The sequence below is a fragment of the Coregonus lavaretus genome, assembly GCF_964263955.1.
Source record: "Coregonus lavaretus genome assembly, chromosome: 27".
NCBI classification, from domain to species: domain Eukaryota; kingdom Metazoa; phylum Chordata; class Actinopteri; order Salmoniformes; family Salmonidae; genus Coregonus; species Coregonus lavaretus.
In genome coordinates, this window is record NC_140014.1 from 14,693,869 (window position 1) to 14,712,905 (window position 19,037).

Genomic DNA, 19,037 nt, shown 5'->3' on the forward strand with positions numbered 1-19,037 from the left:
ACAAGGATGATGACTAAACATCAAAGCTTGCAGGCCTGTGGCAACACAATTTTTCTTTATTCAGAGTAAGATGTGTCAACATCTAGCATGACAAAATTTTTACAAAGTTCACAATTTAAAAATGAAATATCACAGCAACTTGTGATCTCACACATTTATAGCAAAATTAAAATGTCAACAAATCCATGCTGTGTAGTACAAAAATAAATTAAACTTCAGTTCCACAGAGAGCACAATAGTTTATACAAAATCCTGTCTTCTTAATGAATACTTAAACCAACCTCAAAATGAATAAGATAGAATAAATAAACTCTGATTAATTCACAATAATTTATATGAAAATTCAGCATTCTAATATGTGTCCCCTATGTAAATATTCATAGATAACTTTTTTCAAATGTGATTTTATGTACCAACGGTAGATGAGCAGCCGGTTTGTGCTTTAAATCCCTTTCCATTGTACTGATAATGAGAATTAATTCAAGAACTGATACTAGCTAGTACTCTACTGAAAGCGTTACTATATTGGCAAAAAGCTGCAGACACGATGCTGTGGAGAAAGGCATATTCAGCCATTGAGAAAGGAGCCCTAAAAGAGGACGTAAAAGTACAATAGATGAGATCAGGTGAACGACAAGCACCTTTGCATTAGCTCTTAAAAAGGCAAATTCTCAACATGGTCGCTAACAACTAATAACACAACAGAAAGAGGGGCCGCATACAGACATGAAACTGCATCCCCCCATTCAGAATTCAACTAAAAGACAATACACCGTCTTTTCAAATCTTTTTTTTTAACCTTTAATTTACTATTTAATTTGTACAGTGATTAGATATAAAGTGCTGCTGGGGATTATTTAATAGTCATATAACATACCAAAATGAAATAGCATCATTGTTTAACATTTGATAATAGAGTATTACTGGTATGGTTATAATCATAATTTCTGATTCAAATCCCTGTAGTCTCCTTCAGTGGAACTAATTCATCACCTACTGGCTTCAAGCAGTTATTTGCTCCAATCATGTTTCAAACAAACACCTGGAAATTGCACGCCGCCGCATGTTAGGATAGTATCTGTAGGACAAGTGCAAATAGTCTACTGGCACATAAGTGGGGACAATGACCCTGTAAGTCCCGCTCTTTCTCATACTGTAGTATAAATACTCTTTACAAATCTCTTGTTACTCTCCGCTTATGGTCTCAGGTACTGCTTTAGTTTCTGCAGAAACATCAAAACATGGAAACAAAGGTGTCCTTGTGCAAAATTTTATGTAAAGAAAGTGGAACTCGTAAAGCATCTTTCATCTTTAAAACTGAATGTCCAACTTAAACACTTTTTTGTATTGAAAGGTTTATATAATATTTTGAATTTTACCTATAGTAAAAATATTTATTTGTTTCCCCCCCTATGTTTATAAACAGGTAATTGCATATACCCCAAAAAATTTTTTGCATCCCATATCTATTATAAACATTTGATTTAGATATACATTGCTGAGACATTGCCCGATTCTAGCAACAGAAGTTTTGAAATTTGAACCAGAACTACTACTAAATGCTAGAAAGATGCCTTTATACTCTATTGCCATTATACATCACCTTGTTGCTGATTGAATGACAATGGGTGTCTACCAACACAAAAGATCAAGCGTGAATAGTCCTTTTCAAGACAATGGGATTTCCACCATTGGGTTTCCGTGTCATGATGTTTACAATAAAACTATAACATTCATACAAACATCAAGTCAGTTTCTTTCCATACTCATTTCTAACACCTATTAAAAATGTCCCCACCTTCAGCTACCAACCTTTAAAAAAGGTTTAAAAAAAAAAAAAAGGTACTTTGCAACCAAGTCTTGCTATTCAACAATCTGCACACAAGAAGAAGAAAAAACATCTTTAGAATTCCATAATCATCCATTGAGGAAAAGATAATTGAAAAGTTGCTACCTCCTTGCAGTTCCCTCATTGTTTTTGTTTTGTTTTCACTGTCCAGAGCAGCTTTTTCATCTAAAAGTCTTCATCATCAAGCATAAAAAGAACTAAAGTCCTATGTTATTCAGCTTACTGTTCAGAAATATACACAAAAAATGTGCATACATGAGCAGCTAGAAACATTACATCACACTATGTCAGCTCATACAGTATGAAAACGTACAAAATGTGAATGTCTTCAAAAACTATTCTGCCATTTACTTTTTTTTCTTCAAAGCAGGACCAAAAAGAAAAATCATTATGAAGTTTTCTAAGCATAACATTTCTTTTTTTGAAGATCAAAAATCTATATCTAACACTGTATGATAAGTTACAGCAGCAAACCATGAGGCATCATCCAATTATGTCACTTCTAGTTCTTTCCTGTGGATGTTGTTTTCCTTCACTCCTCTTTGAGAAGAAGCTCTGGCTTTTGCTGGGCTAGCGGGCTGGGCTACACTTGGATTCCTTGCACCGCTTGTTTTATGTTTTCCAGCAGGGCTTTGTTCTCAGGGCTCTGGTACTGCTCCTGGTTGGTGTACATGTCTGTTAGCGTGGTCACGTAAGCATCAAAGTTCTGATCGCTGATCGGCTCCTGTGGAACACCAGAATTAAGTGAGATCATAAGAAAAAGAGGTGATAAACAGAGAACAGAAGACAGGCCTAAAGAAAACTCTAAAGTCATCCTTTGAGGAGCTTAGACTTACAAACAGTTGTTTAACCATTTACCAGAGATAAAACCACTTGAAACAAACTATTCTCTGAACTAGCCCTGTGAAAGGGCCTTTTCATATTTAATTGCTCTAAAAATGATAGTCATCTAAATAAGGTGTCTTGCCACAGGTCAAAGGCTGAGAGGTGGTGGTTTTAGACAAAGATGATCCACACAGAGTAAGATGTCATGCAGCGATGTCCACTTTGGGAAAATAGGGTCATGCTGCAGTGTCTATACGCATTGTATGTACATGCACTTTGCAACCAACAAGTGCACTTTCATTTCGCTAAAACAAGCTTTTTCCATTCAAATAGATTATCATTGTGGTTAGAAAGTTTGGAAAAAAGGGAAATTCAGGATTGGATGTGATTCAGGATAAAAATCGCATCAAGAGATGTAAGATGACTGGGAAAAAGACATGGTCACATGAATAAAATACAGATGGACATGGGAAAGACATTACGAGGACATGAATGGGAGAGATTCTGAACCAGACAGATGACTAACTCTATTGACTATTATGGTGGCTCTGACACTAGTAGTATATCATAGTGTCCATATGAGGAAATAAAGAGAAGAAAAGCAGTGTTAGAATAAGAATATGATGAATGATTGTCTTACTATCTGATGCATCTGTAAGCAGCTGTTATTTCTAATGGGAGCCTCTTTGTGTGCAAGCGGTTTCTATGGGGGGAAAGGTTAGTTACTGTTAGTTGGTTTCTAGTTACTGGTACTCTCTCAAACAATCACTAGATGGTAGGATTTTATCTGCAGTACCAACAGCACATCTAACAAAATGTATCTTTGAAATAAATAAAGGCAAGACATAGCAAAGCATACAGTACAAGAATACATCTGTGGTAGTGAATTGGGCCTGCAACTGAATCCAGCTCACAACATAGTCAGAATGATCATAGCATCTGGAATGATATATTATTGTGTTCACATACAAAGGTTACACATTTTTAGATGAAGAAAATTCTAACTATAATAATATAATATAATATGCCATTTAGCAGACGCTTTTATCCAAAGCGACTTACAGTCATGCGTGCATACATTTTTACATATGGGTGGTCCCGATAAATGGCAGCATTATGGCTTATAAGAAAATGGCAAAATGGCCATTTGTGAATAACACGGGCATCAGTCATAGCTTTACGACCCGTGCTATTTTGTCCTTCTTTTTCTAAAGTATAAATGGATGCTTATGTTTTTGGCATGCCCTAAAATACTTTTAGCCCTACAGTAAAAACAGACCTGCAATTATAGCATCACACTATGAAAATCAAGAAGTTAGTTTGTTGAATTTGCAAACATAGTAGCCTATAGCTACAGATAGAGTGTCAAAATGGCGGAGACTAAGTTTCCATTGCACTGAGAACATTTACAGTAGATAGCAATATTTTATAATCATCTGACTCTCCAATCTGTCTATATGTTGGATATCAGAAAACATTATCAGCAGACTGTTGTTTGGTCACCATTGAAAGTCTCTGCATGTAGAAATTCACCACTAATTGATAACATAAGCCTCATATAAAACTTCCCCTTTTCAGTTTGGCTAAAATTAGCAATAACCTATTTTTCATTCATCTAGGCTTGACGCCCTTGCTCAACTCAGCATGCACAAAACTGGGTCTTTAAGGGCTTCACAGAAATGTAAATAATGAATAGATAAATACTGTACATAGATGAGTATATAAATGAATCAACTCATATGCTACAGTATGTTTGCTTATAGGAACTTGCCAGGTTGTTGTTCTTGGTGTTCCCTTACCATATGAGGGAGCTGGATATTAGCTAAACTGTTAATCAGTGTCTGGCTGAGACCTGCCAGCTCATGCAGGAGAGATTCATTTTGCTGTTCAATCACCTTGTTTTCTTCCTCTATTGACTTCAGATTAGACTCCATTGTGGTAATCTAGGGAAGGGAGGGAGCGTGAGAGAAGAAGAGGGTTACGGTAAAGGTGGTGGTTTTTACCTGTGGTTGTTACAGCGGAGCACACAGGGTGCAGTTCACATACCACGGGCAGCGGCACACCTCAGACACGCCACAACTCACGGCTGATTGGCTGGCGTGCAGCCATGTCTATGGCATCATCACATGGAGAGATGGATGTAACCGCAACAGAGCAACATATGTGAAGAGCAATGGGAATGGGCATGGACAGATGCAATTCAACACACTGACAATCACACAAATGTACTTCAAATTCTGTGGGGTATATTCCAACACATGCTTCGAACTCAATCTTAGCACAAATATGCCATCCCACTGGGCACAGCAGTCATTTCAACGTCTAGTTTTGATTTACATTTGGTTGAGTTGTCAACTAATGTAAATTCAACGTGAAATCAACAAAACATTTTACTATGTCATTGGATTTAGGTTAAAAGTTTGGTAAAAAATAGAGACATTGGTGACTTTTTGCAAATCCAATAATTTTTCCACATTGATCCAACGTCATCATGTAGATTTTTTGTTTTTTAAATGATGTGGAAACAATGTTGATTCAACCAGTTTTTGCTCAGTGGGATCTGCCTCCAATGCACTGTTGTGCTCAAATGTTTGAGTTCCAAAAGTCTACTACAGGTTAGAATACAGCCTGTATTTCCAAAATGAGATCAAACTTGCATGCATTAACAAAAAGGCAAACTGTAGTTTAACATATTGTGAAGCTCTTTTCTTTCCTTCCTTCCTGGATTTGAAAGGAGTGTTTGATGCATTCTTGATATTGACTTTAAGCTTCTGCAGATCACATACACAAATAGTTGTATAGAAACCCATTATACTAGCTGTGAAGCTGCTGCTCCTGTTCTCTTTCTACTGGAGCTGTAGGATGTTATTGGGGACTGGGTGATCCACTTTGTTGGCTGGGAGTGATTATGCTCTCTCTATTTCTCTGTGTTTGGCATGCAGAGGACCCCAGAGGAAAAGTGCTTTATAATTAGGAATGCCCCACTTTGTTACACTGCATTCTCCCAGATGTGAGATATGCTAGGATGTGTTTCACTGATGGTAGATCATGTATGACGATTGGACAGATTTTTCCAAGCTGGAGTCACATTTCTGGTGAGTGCTTTAGTGGAGGGTAGATTAATTTAGGTGTACGCTGTGCTACAAATACACACTGAGAGTCTAGGAGCTCTGACAATAGCAGAATGGTGTGCCACAATGAGTAGAAACTGAACGGTAAGCATGAAATGAGTCAAATATTCAAGTCAACAAATGGCATGGTACTACTGACTTACCTGTGTTCTAAGTTTGATCATATCTGCTTCCACTTGTGAATTAGATTCACTTAAATCTTTGATTTCTTCATCCAGCTGTTTCATCTCTTCCTCATTCTCGATTCCTTCAAAAGATAATACAGAGAACAATTATTAGATAACTGCCACCCACTCAAAACCCAACAAAATACTTAAAATAATCTGTCAGTGTGGTGGGTGAATGAGAGTGTGATAGAGGCAAAGGGATGGTATCTTTATTAATGGGTTGCACGTTTCGTCACAATATTGTTTTGAACATTCGTCTGATGCCAGACTGAGCATTCTACTCAATGCACTGTCAACTAGATCATCAAAAGTGCATTACAATGACTTGGAAATACAATGACACACAACCTTATGGAATAATCATTGGATAGCTTTTCAGAATTCATCGATAAAATGGCCCACATGGAAAATTAAAGGCATAGAAACCGTAAATGACTAGGTAACAGGAAAAACATTTATTTCCATGACAGAATTTAGAAGTCATTTTGGACTGACCAATAGTTTCAAATACATGCAACTTAAACGTTACATATCAACGTCGATTTTAAGTCTTTTAGACATCAGAACAACCTTGAGGGAATATTATTTGAGTCAGAAAACGATGTTCATATGATAAAGAAGATCTACAAAACCTTGCAGAAAGCATATCCAACTGACAATCTCTTCGAAAAAAATATAAATTATTGGAACCAAGATTGAAAAAGAACTGATGTTGCCACAATATGGAGGGAAAGTTGGAGAATAACTAACACAATTACAGTTAATGAAAATGTATGCTTGATCCAGTATAAACTAATGTATAGAATGTATTATACAAGAGACAAAATTCACAAATTATATAACACAACGGCAGAGTCATGTCTCAAGTGTAAAACTAATAATCACTTAATAATCCATGCTGTCTGAGAATGCTATGAAGTTTGGAAATTGCTAGAAAGTTGGCTGTCAGAAGTATAACAATGTAAACTCACTTTTAATTTCTAGACATGACATATGGGAGGGGGGGGGGGAATGGGGGGGTAGTGAGATACCCAATGGGCTGGACGATTTTTTTTCTCATCACTCATTTTGAAAATAAGTATACAAAAAACATGGAAGTCAATCAATCCGCCATCATTGGCACAATGGACAATTCAAATAATTTTTTATTGAAATATTGAAATAGCATGGGCGACCGAGAAAAACAAATTGGTACAATTTAAGAACAAGTGACAAACAGTAATGCAGGCACTAGGGATGGGGGTGTGAAAATGCGGGTCTGGGCAGAGGAGATGTGGTCATTGTTTGTGGGTGTCTGTGAGTTGTCGTTTGTATGTATAAGTTTGTTGAATTTTTTTTATGGATTGTAGAAAAAAATAAAGAAAAGGAAAAATAAAATATTGTTAAAGAAAGAAATACAATTACATTTCTAAAGAAGGCAAATAATTAGTAGGACAACCTTTTGTCATCATTTTGATGTCGCCAGATTGACTTTAGATGCAATATAACGTTAGCTACATAAATCAGATTGAGGGGAGACCACCGGATGTTATCTAGCTAACGTTAGCATTGCTTGGGTATTTTTGACAAACTTTGCTAGCTAATGACAACATTGCCATCTGTCTAAAGTAAATTTGAGTACATGATGTTGATTGCAAAGTTGTTTCCAACTAAATATTTGCCTACTTTAGCAATGTCATCTAGTTTAGACGAAACGGTCATTAACTCCCGTTCTACTTTGGGCATCAGTATGTCTGCAGCGTCTGTAGAACGATGATAACAATGGCAACGACACGACCAAATGACGGAGGTGCAACCCATAGATGCGGTAAAGACACAGATAGAACAATGAGGTTTAGTTATAAAAATCTTTGGTAAAGAGGTTAATGGAACTCGACCAAAACAATGGAATTGCCATGGAAACGCATGAGGGAAAGGGCCGTGGGGGAAAGATCCTGAGTGAACCTCATTGCCCTCCAGCAAAATTAGCCTACATTTACGCTATTGTTTATATGTGTACTTAACAATATGTTGAGGTAAAAATATAATGCTTGTATGAATGTCAACCAAGCAACTGCATTACAGTTAAAAACAACTTTGACTACCATCAATGATTTCTGTATGCTAGCTATGCTAACCAACTTATACGAACGGGAGTTAGCATTTCGCAGTCACTTCTTCTAAACCTGAAAAGGGACAACTTCTACATGTAATGCAGCGAAATTGTGGGCCTGTTACACTACATAAATAATGACGAATTTCACGCATATCCACTTTGTTAGAACAGATTTGTTGAATGTGCGCCAATCTGGTCATTGGAACAACCGCGTTCCATTGACTCCTTTACCGCATCTATGAATAGACTAATTGTCACTGGCGAGCTTGCTAGCTCAGAGGATGTAGAGGCTGTATGGATTTCTGTGATTGCTGTATGGCAGTCCTGGAACCATTGTTTCAGATTGGGATACCATTTATGCGCACATGACTGTAAGTCGCTTTGGATAAAAGCGTCTGCTAAATGGCATTTTTATTTTATTTATTTATTTATTTTATTTAGGAGTTCATTACGCATACACACTCCTGATTGGCTCTTTATATCAGATTGGGATTCTAATCAGAAGCTCATTACACATACACTCTCCTGATTGGCTCCATTGTGTGTGTGTGACAGTCATTACCATTGCTGGTGCGCTGTTTTATCGTTAGCATTTCTGACAGTCCAGACAGTCTGGCTTTTTTCATGGCAGACGTGGCACGCGGACAGCCTGACAAGCTAGGGGAACAGACGAGAAAATAGTTACACACAAATAGTACAAATTTTATTTAGACACACACACACAACCTGACTGGATAGGTGAAAGCATTGGGTCCACTACATAGCTTTCACAAAGCCCGTCATGTCAGATCAGTGATTACATCAGGGAAGGGATAAAGGGAGGATGCATTATGGGATATTGATGCAGGACCCAGACCCACCTCCGATGCGTGAGGAAGCTCCCACTGACGTGGCCCGAGCCGTCACAGCCCGGGGTGGGACAGGACATGCCGTCTGTCTTCCCAGCCTTCCATGTGAACTGGGAGCCGTTCATGTAGCCGTCCTTCTGTCGCTTGGCAGCTAGGGGGCAGCCCGATGCGCTGCGGTGAGACGCGTACTTCCCCGTCACGTGACCCTGACCATCACAGCCCGGGACCGGACACCTGTGGATGGCAGAGGGATGCTCTGGTTATTCTAATAACCAGGGACTGGAGTTTCTTTCTGACAAGGGCCCAGAGTTTTTCCTGATCAGGATACATTGTCAGGAAGAATTGTGTAATTACATAGTTATTGCAATGCCATATGGTCTATGTAATGTAAAGTTGGACCACATATTATTTCATGGGTGCCTACGTTTATGGAAATATCATTACAGAATTGAATGCAGTATGGCTTTGTTTGGGTTTTGAGTACCATTATTCATAATGAGAGATAATACAGTATATATCTATATCTATATCTATATATATATATATATATATATATATATATATATATATATATATAATCCCTCCAATTTAAATATAAATAAAAACACCTTAAATCTGGTCTGATCTGGTCTAATCTGTCCCTATGGCAGTTTATCACACTGACACAGATTAAAGTGAGTCAATGTTAAATCAGCAGTCAGCACTATGGCTAATCAGATCCAGTGAAGCTGCAAATGTTTCAACACATCATATTTCCCCAGTGGATTATGGTTATAACTCCCCTTGGTTTTGTTAATCTATCTATCAGGCTTATTCTATTTCCAGAAACAGTCAGAATCTCTTTCCCCTTCCCTGAAATAACGCAGAAAAAACTGGTCCAAACCCCAACACAGTTCCAAATGCTTTCAGAAAGAAAAAAGTTTGACTTTAAGTCCAATAACTTTCCTCCACCAGCCAATGCTCATTTTGGGCTGTTTTAGTGGAGATAGTGTCACGGATCAGACAGACGACCAGAGGACCACAATTGCGTCACACCAGAAAGTTTATTAAACTTAAGGGAAAAGGGAAGTAGGGAGTGAATGAAGGCTCCAGGGGTAACAGGGATCCCGTCCAATGCGCTGGGTCTGTGCCCCCCCCAGTGGCAGCGATGCGTCCTATGAAGCCGGTGGTGGGTGGTCCAGAAGTCCTGGGGGGGGGAGACACAGACACAACAGGGCGGAATGAAACCAGGCAGCAGTACAGTTCAAGGGAAATCCAAAATACGTAGTAGCAAGGCAGAAGGCTGGTCAGAGTTACCGGGATTGAAGAGTAGTCAGGAGTCGTAATGGCAGAAGCAGGTCTGGATCTCCTGAGGCAGAAGAGTATCCAAAAAACAGGCAGGTCCGGGGTCACAAAACCAGGGTGAGCCAGAAGCGCGAGCAAACAGGTTCCGGGTGTGAGCTTTGCAGACGATCTGACACCGGAGAGCTGAAAGACAGGGCCTTAAATACTGGGAGAGGTAGTGGGTAATGCAGCGCAGCTGGCAGAGTAATTAGAGCAGAGCAGAGCAGGGACAGGTGGAGCTAGTTAGGCTGAGTAGAGAGAGTGGTGAGCAGAGTGGAAGAAAATTAAGGTGGTAACCCGGTGGAGTGAGAGGCCCATGACAGAACCCCCCCCCCAAGGGACGGCCCCAGAAGTCCCAAGAGCAACACCACGCCGGGCGGGAGGAGGGGAGCCGGAGGAGGGCTAGAACTCCTCCGAACGGTCCGAGTGAACGTCCTCATCCTCGGAGGAAGCCGGAGGGCCGTGGTCGGGAGATGGGACAGGTCCCGAGACAGGATCAGGCACAGGACAGGAAGCCGAGCGGGCCGGACGGTTAGGGACCCCTCTGGGGCGGCCCCTACGGATTGCAGGTTGATCAGGATGCCGTTGGTGGAAAGCGGTGATGAGAGTCCTATCCACAATCCGACTAGCTGGCACCCAGGTCCTTTCCTCAGGTCCATAGCCCTCCCAGTCAATGAGGTACTGGAGACCCCTACCCCTCCGTCTGGACCGAAGCAGGCGGCGGACGGTGTAAACCAGACCACCATCGACGAGCCGTGGAGGAGGAGGACCAGGCGCAGCAGGGACCAGCGGACTCTCATGGATGGGCTTAATCTTAGACACATGGAAAGTGGGGTGCACCCTCAGGGAATTAGGCAGTTGGAGCCGGACAGCAGTTGGGCTAATCACTCTTATGATAGGGAATGGGCCAATGAACCGAGGTGCCAGCTTCTGCGACTCCACCCTGAGTGGCAGGTTCTTCGATGACAACCACACCCTTTGACCAACATGGTAGGTGGGAGCAGGAATTCTCCGACGGTTGGCCCCGGTAGTGTAGCTGGCAACGGATCTGAGGAGTGTGGCTCGGGCTTGTGACCAGGTGCGGCGACATCGACGGGCAAAAGCAAGTGCAGATGGGCAAGTAACCTCCTCTTCCTGGCTGGCAAATAGAGGAGGCTGGTATCCATAAACACATTGGAAAGGGGACATACCGATGGCAGAGCAGGTCAGAGAATTGTGTGCGTACTCCACCCATGTCAATTGCTGCGACCAGGAGTGGGGGTTGCGTGAAGTCATGCATCGCAGTGCCTTCTCGAGCTCCTGATTAGCCCGCTCTGACTGCCCATTGGATTGGGGATGGAATCCGGAAGTCAGACTGACTGTGGCTCCCAGCAGGTGACAGAACTCCTTCCAAAAAGCGGAGGAGAATTGTGGACCACGGTCAGAAACTACATCCTTTGGCAGCCCGTGGATCCGGAAGACGTGTTCCAGGACCACCTGGGCGGTCTCCTTGGCGGTTGGGAGCTTGGGGAGGGGAATGAAGTGTGCCATCTTGCTGAAACGGTCAACGATGGTGAGAATGACGGTCATGCCACTTGAAGGGGGCAGCCCCGTGACAAAGTCAAGGGCGATGTGAGACCAGGGACGTCTGGGCACAGGCAGGGGCTGCAGCAATCCGGCTGGGGGCTGGCAGGACGACTTGTGTTGGTTGCAGATGGGGCAGGCTTGGACGAATTCCCGTACATCCTTCCTCAGAGAGGGCCACCAGAACCTCTGGGCGAGCAGGTTGTAAGTGCGGGTGGAGCCAGGGTGACAAGCTAGGCGGGAGTCATGTCCCCACTGAACGACCTGGGACCTCAGGTCTTCGGGGACAAAAAGGCGGTCAGCTGGGCAAGTGCTGGGACCTGGCTGGTTACGGAGAGCCTCCAGCACCTGTTCCTCAACAGCCCAGGTCAGAGCTGCAACGATGCAGGGACTTGGCAGAATCGACACAGGGTCCTTGGAGGGGGTGTCATCCTTCTGGAATTGACGGGAGAGGGCGTCTGGCTTGGTGTTGCGTGATCCAGGCCGGTATGACAGAGTGAAATTAAACCTGGTGAAGAACAGGGCCCAGCGGGACTGCCTGGAGTTCAACCGTTTGGCCGTGCGGATGTACTCCAAGTTCTTATGATCGGTCCAAACGAGAAATGGAATGGTGGACCCCTCCAGCCAGTGACGCCACTCCTCCAAGGCAAGCTTCACAGCCAGCAGCTCACGGTTCCCTATGTCGTAATTGCACTCAGAGGGGGACAACCGACGTGAGAAAAAGGCACAGGGATGGAGCTTCCTATCCTCCGCAGCCCACTGAGAAATCACAGCACCAACTCCCACATCCGAGGCGTCCACCTCCACAATGAATTGCCGGTCCACATCAGGCATCTGGAGGATGGGAGCGGAGGTGAACCTCACCTTGAGGGTACTGAAGGCCTTGTCGGCTGCTGGGGTCCAGGTGAAGGGTTGCTTGGTGCTGGTTAGAGCAGTGAGAGGGGCAGCAACGGTACTGTAGTTCCGGATAAACTTCCTATAGAAGTTAGCAAACCCCAGAAACTGTTGCAGCTTCTTTCTGTTCTCCGGAACTGGCCATGAAGTGACTGCTGATACTTTGGCAGGATCCATTTGGATACTTCCCTCTGCCACTATGTACCCCAGGAAGGCCACTGTCTTGACGTGAAACTCACATTTCTCTGCCTTGGCGTAGAGGGAATTCTCCAGAAGACGATGAAGGACTTGCTGGACATGGCGGGTGTGTTCCGACAGGTTTCTGGAGTAGATTAGGATGTCATCCAGGTAAACGAAGACAAACTTGTTTAACATGTCCCGCAGTACATCATTCACTAGAGCCTGGAACACAGCAGGAGCATTGGTGAGGCCAAAAGGCATAACCAGATACTCGTAGTGGCCTGTTGGTGTATTGAATGCGGTTTTCCATTCATCTCCCTCCCGGATCCGCACTAGGTGGTAAGCGTTTCTGAGATCCAACTTGGTAAAAACAGTGGCCCCCTGGAGCAACTCAAAAGCAGAGGTGAGCAGAGGCAGAGGGTAACGGTTTTTCACTGTGATGTCGTTGAGTCCCCTGTAGTCGATGCAGGGGCGAAGAGATCCGTCCTTCTTCCCCACAAAGAAGAAGCCAGCACCAGCAGGAGATGAAGATGAACGGATTAATCCTGCGGACAGAGAGCCATTGATGTAGTCCTCCATGGACTTTCTTTCAGGAGCAGACAACGAATAAAGACGACCCTTTGGAGGAGCTGTTCCAGGGAGGAGGTCGATGGCACAGTCGTACGGTCGGTGAGGGGGCAGAGATGTGGCTCTTGCTTTGTTAAACACCTCTCTGAGACCATGGTAGCATTCTGGGACATTGGAGAGGTCAGGAGCGGAGTTAGTAGGTACTGGCCGAGGGGGTAGTGCGGCAGCAAGCAGGCAGGTTCGGTGGCAGTCCTCTCCCCACTCCCTGATCACCCCGGTCACCCAGTCGAGCTGAGGGTTGTGCCGGCGGAGCCATGGGTAACCCAGGATGAGGGGTTGGCCTGGAGAGGGGAGCAGGTGAAACTGGATAGTTTCTTGATGGTTTCCGGACAGACCCATCGAGACCGGGGCCGTGACATGAGTGACCGATCCGAGTAAGTGTCCGTCCAGTGCCCGGGCAGGAATAGGAGGTGTCAAACGGAGGTTCTCCAGTCCCAGTTGGCGTGCCAGCTTGATGTCCATTATGTTGGCTTCGGCGCCAGAATCCACCAGAGCAGCCAGGGTGTGAGTTGAGTCAGAGAGGCGGAGGTGAACTTGCAGCAGGGGTTTGCGGTCGGAGGACTGGATGGTCATTGAACTCAACCGGACTCCCCCTATGCCCGGTGAGCTTCGGCCCTTTAAAGGGCAGGTTACCACACGATGTCCATCACCTCCACAATAGAGGCAGAGGTTTGAGGTGAAGCGGCGCTGGCGCTCTGCAGGAGTGAGGGAGGCTCGCCCAATCTCCATAGGCTCAGACTGATCAAGCTGACCTGGGTGAGTGGCAGTAGATGACAGGAGCCCAGTCGGATCTCTCCGAATGCCGGTAGTAGGTGGACCTTGGCGCCCCCTCTCACGACGACGGGTCTGTATCCTTCTGTCGATCCTGACAGTCAGTGCGATGGCTTCATCAAGAGTGGAAGGCAGTTCATGGGAGACCAACTCGTCCTTGATATAGTCAGCCAAACTATGGAAGAACGCGTCCACCAACGATGGTGTGTTCCAAGAACTTCGTCTAGCCAGGGTTCGGAAGTCGATGGAATGGTCTGCGACTGTACGTCTGCCTTGTCGAATACTGAACAGTTCACGAGACGCCTCTGCGGTGGGTGAATCCAGGTCAAACACCTTCAGCATCTCCTCAGCAAACAGGTCGAAGGTTGCACATGCGGGGGTTTGACGTTCGAACTCTGCTGTTCCCCAGAGTCGAGCTCGGCCCGTCAGGTGAGTGATGGCATACCCAACTTTAGCCCCCTCCGTGGCGAAGGTCCTTGGCTGCAAGGAGAACTGAAGTCGGCAGCTAGTCAGGAATGGCCGGACCTGGGTTGAATCGCCGTTGAACCGCTCGGGGTTTCCAATCTTGGGTTCCGGAGCAGCGGCTGCAATGACCGGGGCAGGTAACTCGGGGGCTGGGCTGGTGGGCAGACTGGCTGGGGTAAGGTTGGTGAGGAGTTGAATGATCATGGCGAGTTGTTGTTGCTGCTGCTGGAACTGCTGCTCATGCTCATCGGTTTCCATGTCGGGGAAAGTGTGCGCTGAGTCCATAAGTGTCAGATCGTACTGTCACGGATCAGACAGACGACCAGAGGACCACAATTGCGTCACACCAGAAAGTTTATTAAACTTAAGGGAAAAGGGAAGTAGGGAGTGAATGAAGGCTCCAGGGGTAACAGGGATCCCGTCCAATGCGCTGGGTCTGTGCCCCCCCCAGTGGCAGCGATGCGTCCTATGAAGCCGGTGGTGGGTGGTCCAGAAGTCCTGGGGGGGGGAGACACAGACACAACAGGGCGGAATGAAACCAGGCAGCAGTACAGTTCAAGGGAAATCCAAAATACGTAGTAGCAAGGCAGAAGGCTGGTCAGAGTTACCGGGATTGAAGAGTAGTCAGGAGTCGTAATGGCAGAAGCAGGTCTGGATCTCCTGAGGCAGAAGAGTATCCAAAAAACAGGCAGGTCCGGGGTCACAAAACCAGGGTGAGCCAGAAGCGCGAGCAAACAGGTTCCGGGTGTGAGCTTTGCAGACGATCTGACACCGGAGAGCTGAAAGACAGGGCCTTAAATACTGGGAGAGGTAGTGGGTAATGCAGCGCAGCTGGCAGAGTAATTAGAGCAGAGCAGAGCAGGGACAGGTGGAGCTAGTTAGGCTGAGTAGAGAGAGTGGTGAGCAGAGTGGAAGAAAATTAAGGTGGTAACCCGGTGGAGTGAGAGGCCCATGACAGATAGATGTGTGGGAAAACCTATTTTGGCTTGGCTGACCGTGTGAGACAGACAGACTGACACACAGACAGGCCAGGGTGTTGGTTTCCTTTCAGCACCACAGAGAAATCGATGGGAGTGCAGAGCTGTGGCCAGAAAAGCCCATTAGAGGATTTAGGTAGAATCCAGATCAATCTCTGTCTAAGCTAGCGGTCTCTGTATCTCTATACACAGCAGAACCCTATGCAGGACAACCCTCCTTCTAAAACCATGGTAGACTGTGGGTTGCCTAGATCTGTTTCAATCTAATCATTTGGAAATGTTGTGTTAATGCGACAGGTTAAAGGAAGTACTCATAGCCTGTAATACACTAAAAAGTATCAGTAAGTTCATGGTATGTGAGGATCTTAAAATATCTAAGGTTAAAAAGATCATGCATTCAGTACTAGTTCATAGAGATTGATAAAATTCATATAATTATGTTAAAAGGTTAAAATCCGTCAAGCGTACAAAGGGTAAAAATTGAAAGAGGAATGCGTAAACGTTATATTGACTACTTTATTTTGTGGTGCCTAATTTAAGGGTAAAAGTGTTAACCTGTGAACTACTAAATGCTCTTAATCTATGAGCCTGAGATCGATTGCTCTGGTCTCCACCCAAGTTCCCGGGGAAATCGCGGTCTTTTCCTCATTACACTAAAGTTCTCAGTGAGGAAATATAACCGTATCACTCTCGTGATTATTTCTCCCCTTTTTCAGGTATATTATTGATATAAAACAGAGTTAATTTAAATGTAATAACTTGCTAACATGTCAAGAGTGTTTAAGGTGTGTTTTAGTAACATCTTGAGTAAGTTAGAGTTACGTTTGCAGAGTGTAATATGTGCGTGTGTGAGTGGAGCCCCGCTCGGTTGCAGCGAAGAATAGCTTCGTACTGAGAGTAGCTGCCATTTTATGTTAATTGTGAATGAACATGTACGTTGTTAATAATATATTTTGCGGTGTTATTTGTATAATGTGTTTCAAACACTTTATTGACATTGTTGATACATTTAGTTATGGTTTACTGAGCTAAAGCTACTTTGTGCTTGACAGTTATATTGAAAAATGTATATATGTTTCAGTGAATTACAGTGAATGCTGTTGTGACTTGAATAAGCCTTGTACCCTACAAAACTATCTATTTCCTGTAGATCTGTTGTTCTGTAAAATGTGGTACTTTTGTAAAATGATTACACTAAAGTTCTCAGTGAGGAAATATAACCGTATCACTCTCGTGATTATTTCTCCCCTTTTTCAGGGGCGTAACATTAAGAACACTAAGAGTCAGTTAAGGGAATCAAGTGTCATTGGTTAAGGGCATCTAGAAAATGGGTGAGCCCTGTAGTTCCCTGAGTCTTTGAGAGGTGTTTGGGAACACTCAAACACTGGGAGACCACGTCTCATTCATGGCAGGCTAACCTGATGGGCTCTTGGTCCTCCTTGTCCTCTTTACTGTGTGTGATCTTGATCCCACTCTTCCTGGCCCGCGGACACCCTGATAGACTGCAGAGGAAAGGCAACCACATCAATGACAAATATTACAGACACAGAGAATGACTCTGACCCAGCCTGAGAGGTCTGTGTCCAGTCTACTGCCTGTGTGAGGAACGACAAGTGTGTGTGTGTGTGTGTATTTACCTTCTGTGTGATGCGTAGTTGCCAGTATTATGCCCAGAACCATCGCACCCCGGTGTCGGGCACCTGGGACAGAAAGCACAGCGAATCAGGGCCTACAGTAATCAACAGGTCTTGATGGACACACTAAAAAACACACTCATTCTGTACCACATCGATAATGTATTTCACTGTAACAGTCAGTAGAGTGTATTAGTTTTGTCTGAGGAACTAAAACCTGTTTGATACATGATACCTTTTTTACAATATATTTTACATTTTAAATTTGAGTCATTTAGCAGACGCACTTATCCAGAGCGACTTACAGTTAGTGAGTGCATACATTTTCATATCAACAAAAGAGGAAAGAAACATAAGAATGAAACATATCACGCCTTACTTGAGCTCTTGTGAGTTGGTGGCCATCATACTTCGAATGCTTTTGTCAGCTAAAGGACAGCCAGAGAGACTGAAAGATATATCAGGACAGATGTTAGTGAGGCCAACAAGAGAGAGGACCCACCGCTGAAACAGGATGACAGAGACACATACTGTACACGCACGCACACACACACACACACACACACACACACACACACACACACACACACACACACACTGACTACAAGACTGGAATTGCAAGAAAAGCCTTGATGCGAGTGCAGGGGGGACTTAGGGTCAGTAAATAAAAGTGTTAACTCTCTGAACAACTGCATTCGGTGATAGCATGTGTAGAACACAGTTGTTTTGTTTAAATGCTCTGCAATTTCATTGGGTAGATTCCTTGACACAATTATTGGGTATCTGGTAGGCCTATGTGTACCATGATGATACTGCACTTGGACTCAAAAGGTTAACTGTAATCCTACTCAAAAGGTCAACACAGAGATGTGCTGCATTAGTCTGACAGGGTTAGTCCGAGGTAAGCTGAAAACAATAAATCCAAAGAGACTTATTCCACCAGGAGAAAATGAAGTCACACCTTCTATGTGACACGTAATCGCCAGTCACGTGACCGCTCCCGTCACACCCAGGTGTTGGGCATCTGTCACCAGAGAAATAGACACAATGAAACCATAACTGAGAGGAACATAAAATAAAGAATAGAAGGTAGTTGTTTATGTTTTTTTGTTGGCTGATTAGTTTTTTCATTGTTTCCAGTTATAGCTTCACTGTCTGCAAAAATGGTTTGTTTTGGACCGCAGCTGCAACATGAAGAGGTACTGATGTTTTATTACGATAAAGCATCAACATAAGAGAAGCATAAGAAGCCATCAATACACTGGCTGAAGAGCTGTGGATCAAATGAAAAGCTGGCAGAAATGTGCACTGCAAATGTAGCATGCAAAGGAGAAGAGGTGGGTGGTTCCTTTGAAGCCAAGGAAAATAACAGAGACAAAAAAGAAGGGAAAGCAAAGAGGGAGGGGGAGAAAAGCAGATGGGAGCAGGGGGGAGTGGTGGCACACAAGCCACAGGAGGCTGCTGAGGGGAGGACGGCTCATAATGGCCGGAACAAAGCGAATGGAATGACAAACACATGGAAACCATGGTGTTTGATGTATTTGATACCATTCCACTCATTCTGCTTCAGCCATTTCCATGAGCCCACCCTCCCTAATTAAGGTGCCACCAACCTCCTGTAACACACATGCACACATATCCCTCCTGGTCAGTCTTACGTTATCAGATCCTTCTTGCTCTCCTTGCAC

At 44.0% G+C, this 19,037-nt stretch overlaps 1 protein-coding gene across 1 annotated transcript in view; it reads right to left on the reverse strand.

The window, feature by feature from the left end:
• Positions 1-2,432: 2,432 nt before the first annotated feature.
• The window catches only part of LOC311102607 (myelin transcription factor 1-like protein), a gene marked incomplete at both ends in the record, with an annotated part of 591,893 nt that continues 575,288 nt past the window's right edge, over positions 2,433-19,037 (reverse strand). Inside the window, 11 exons of the mRNA XM_084143976.1 lie at positions 2,433-2,573; positions 3,315-3,377; positions 4,474-4,617; positions 5,949-6,052; positions 8,630-8,724; positions 8,928-9,149; positions 17,134-17,217; positions 17,353-17,415; positions 17,729-17,797; positions 18,311-18,373; positions 19,008-19,030. Of these exons, the coding sequence (XP_084000102.1) occupies positions 2,433-2,573; positions 3,315-3,377; positions 4,474-4,617; positions 5,949-6,052; positions 8,630-8,724; positions 8,928-9,149; positions 17,134-17,217; positions 17,353-17,415; positions 17,729-17,797; positions 18,311-18,373; positions 19,008-19,030 (1,071 nt within the window). The remainder of the gene's footprint in view (positions 2,574-3,314; positions 3,378-4,473; positions 4,618-5,948; positions 6,053-8,629; positions 8,725-8,927; positions 9,150-17,133; positions 17,218-17,352; positions 17,416-17,728; positions 17,798-18,310; positions 18,374-19,007; positions 19,031-19,037) is intronic.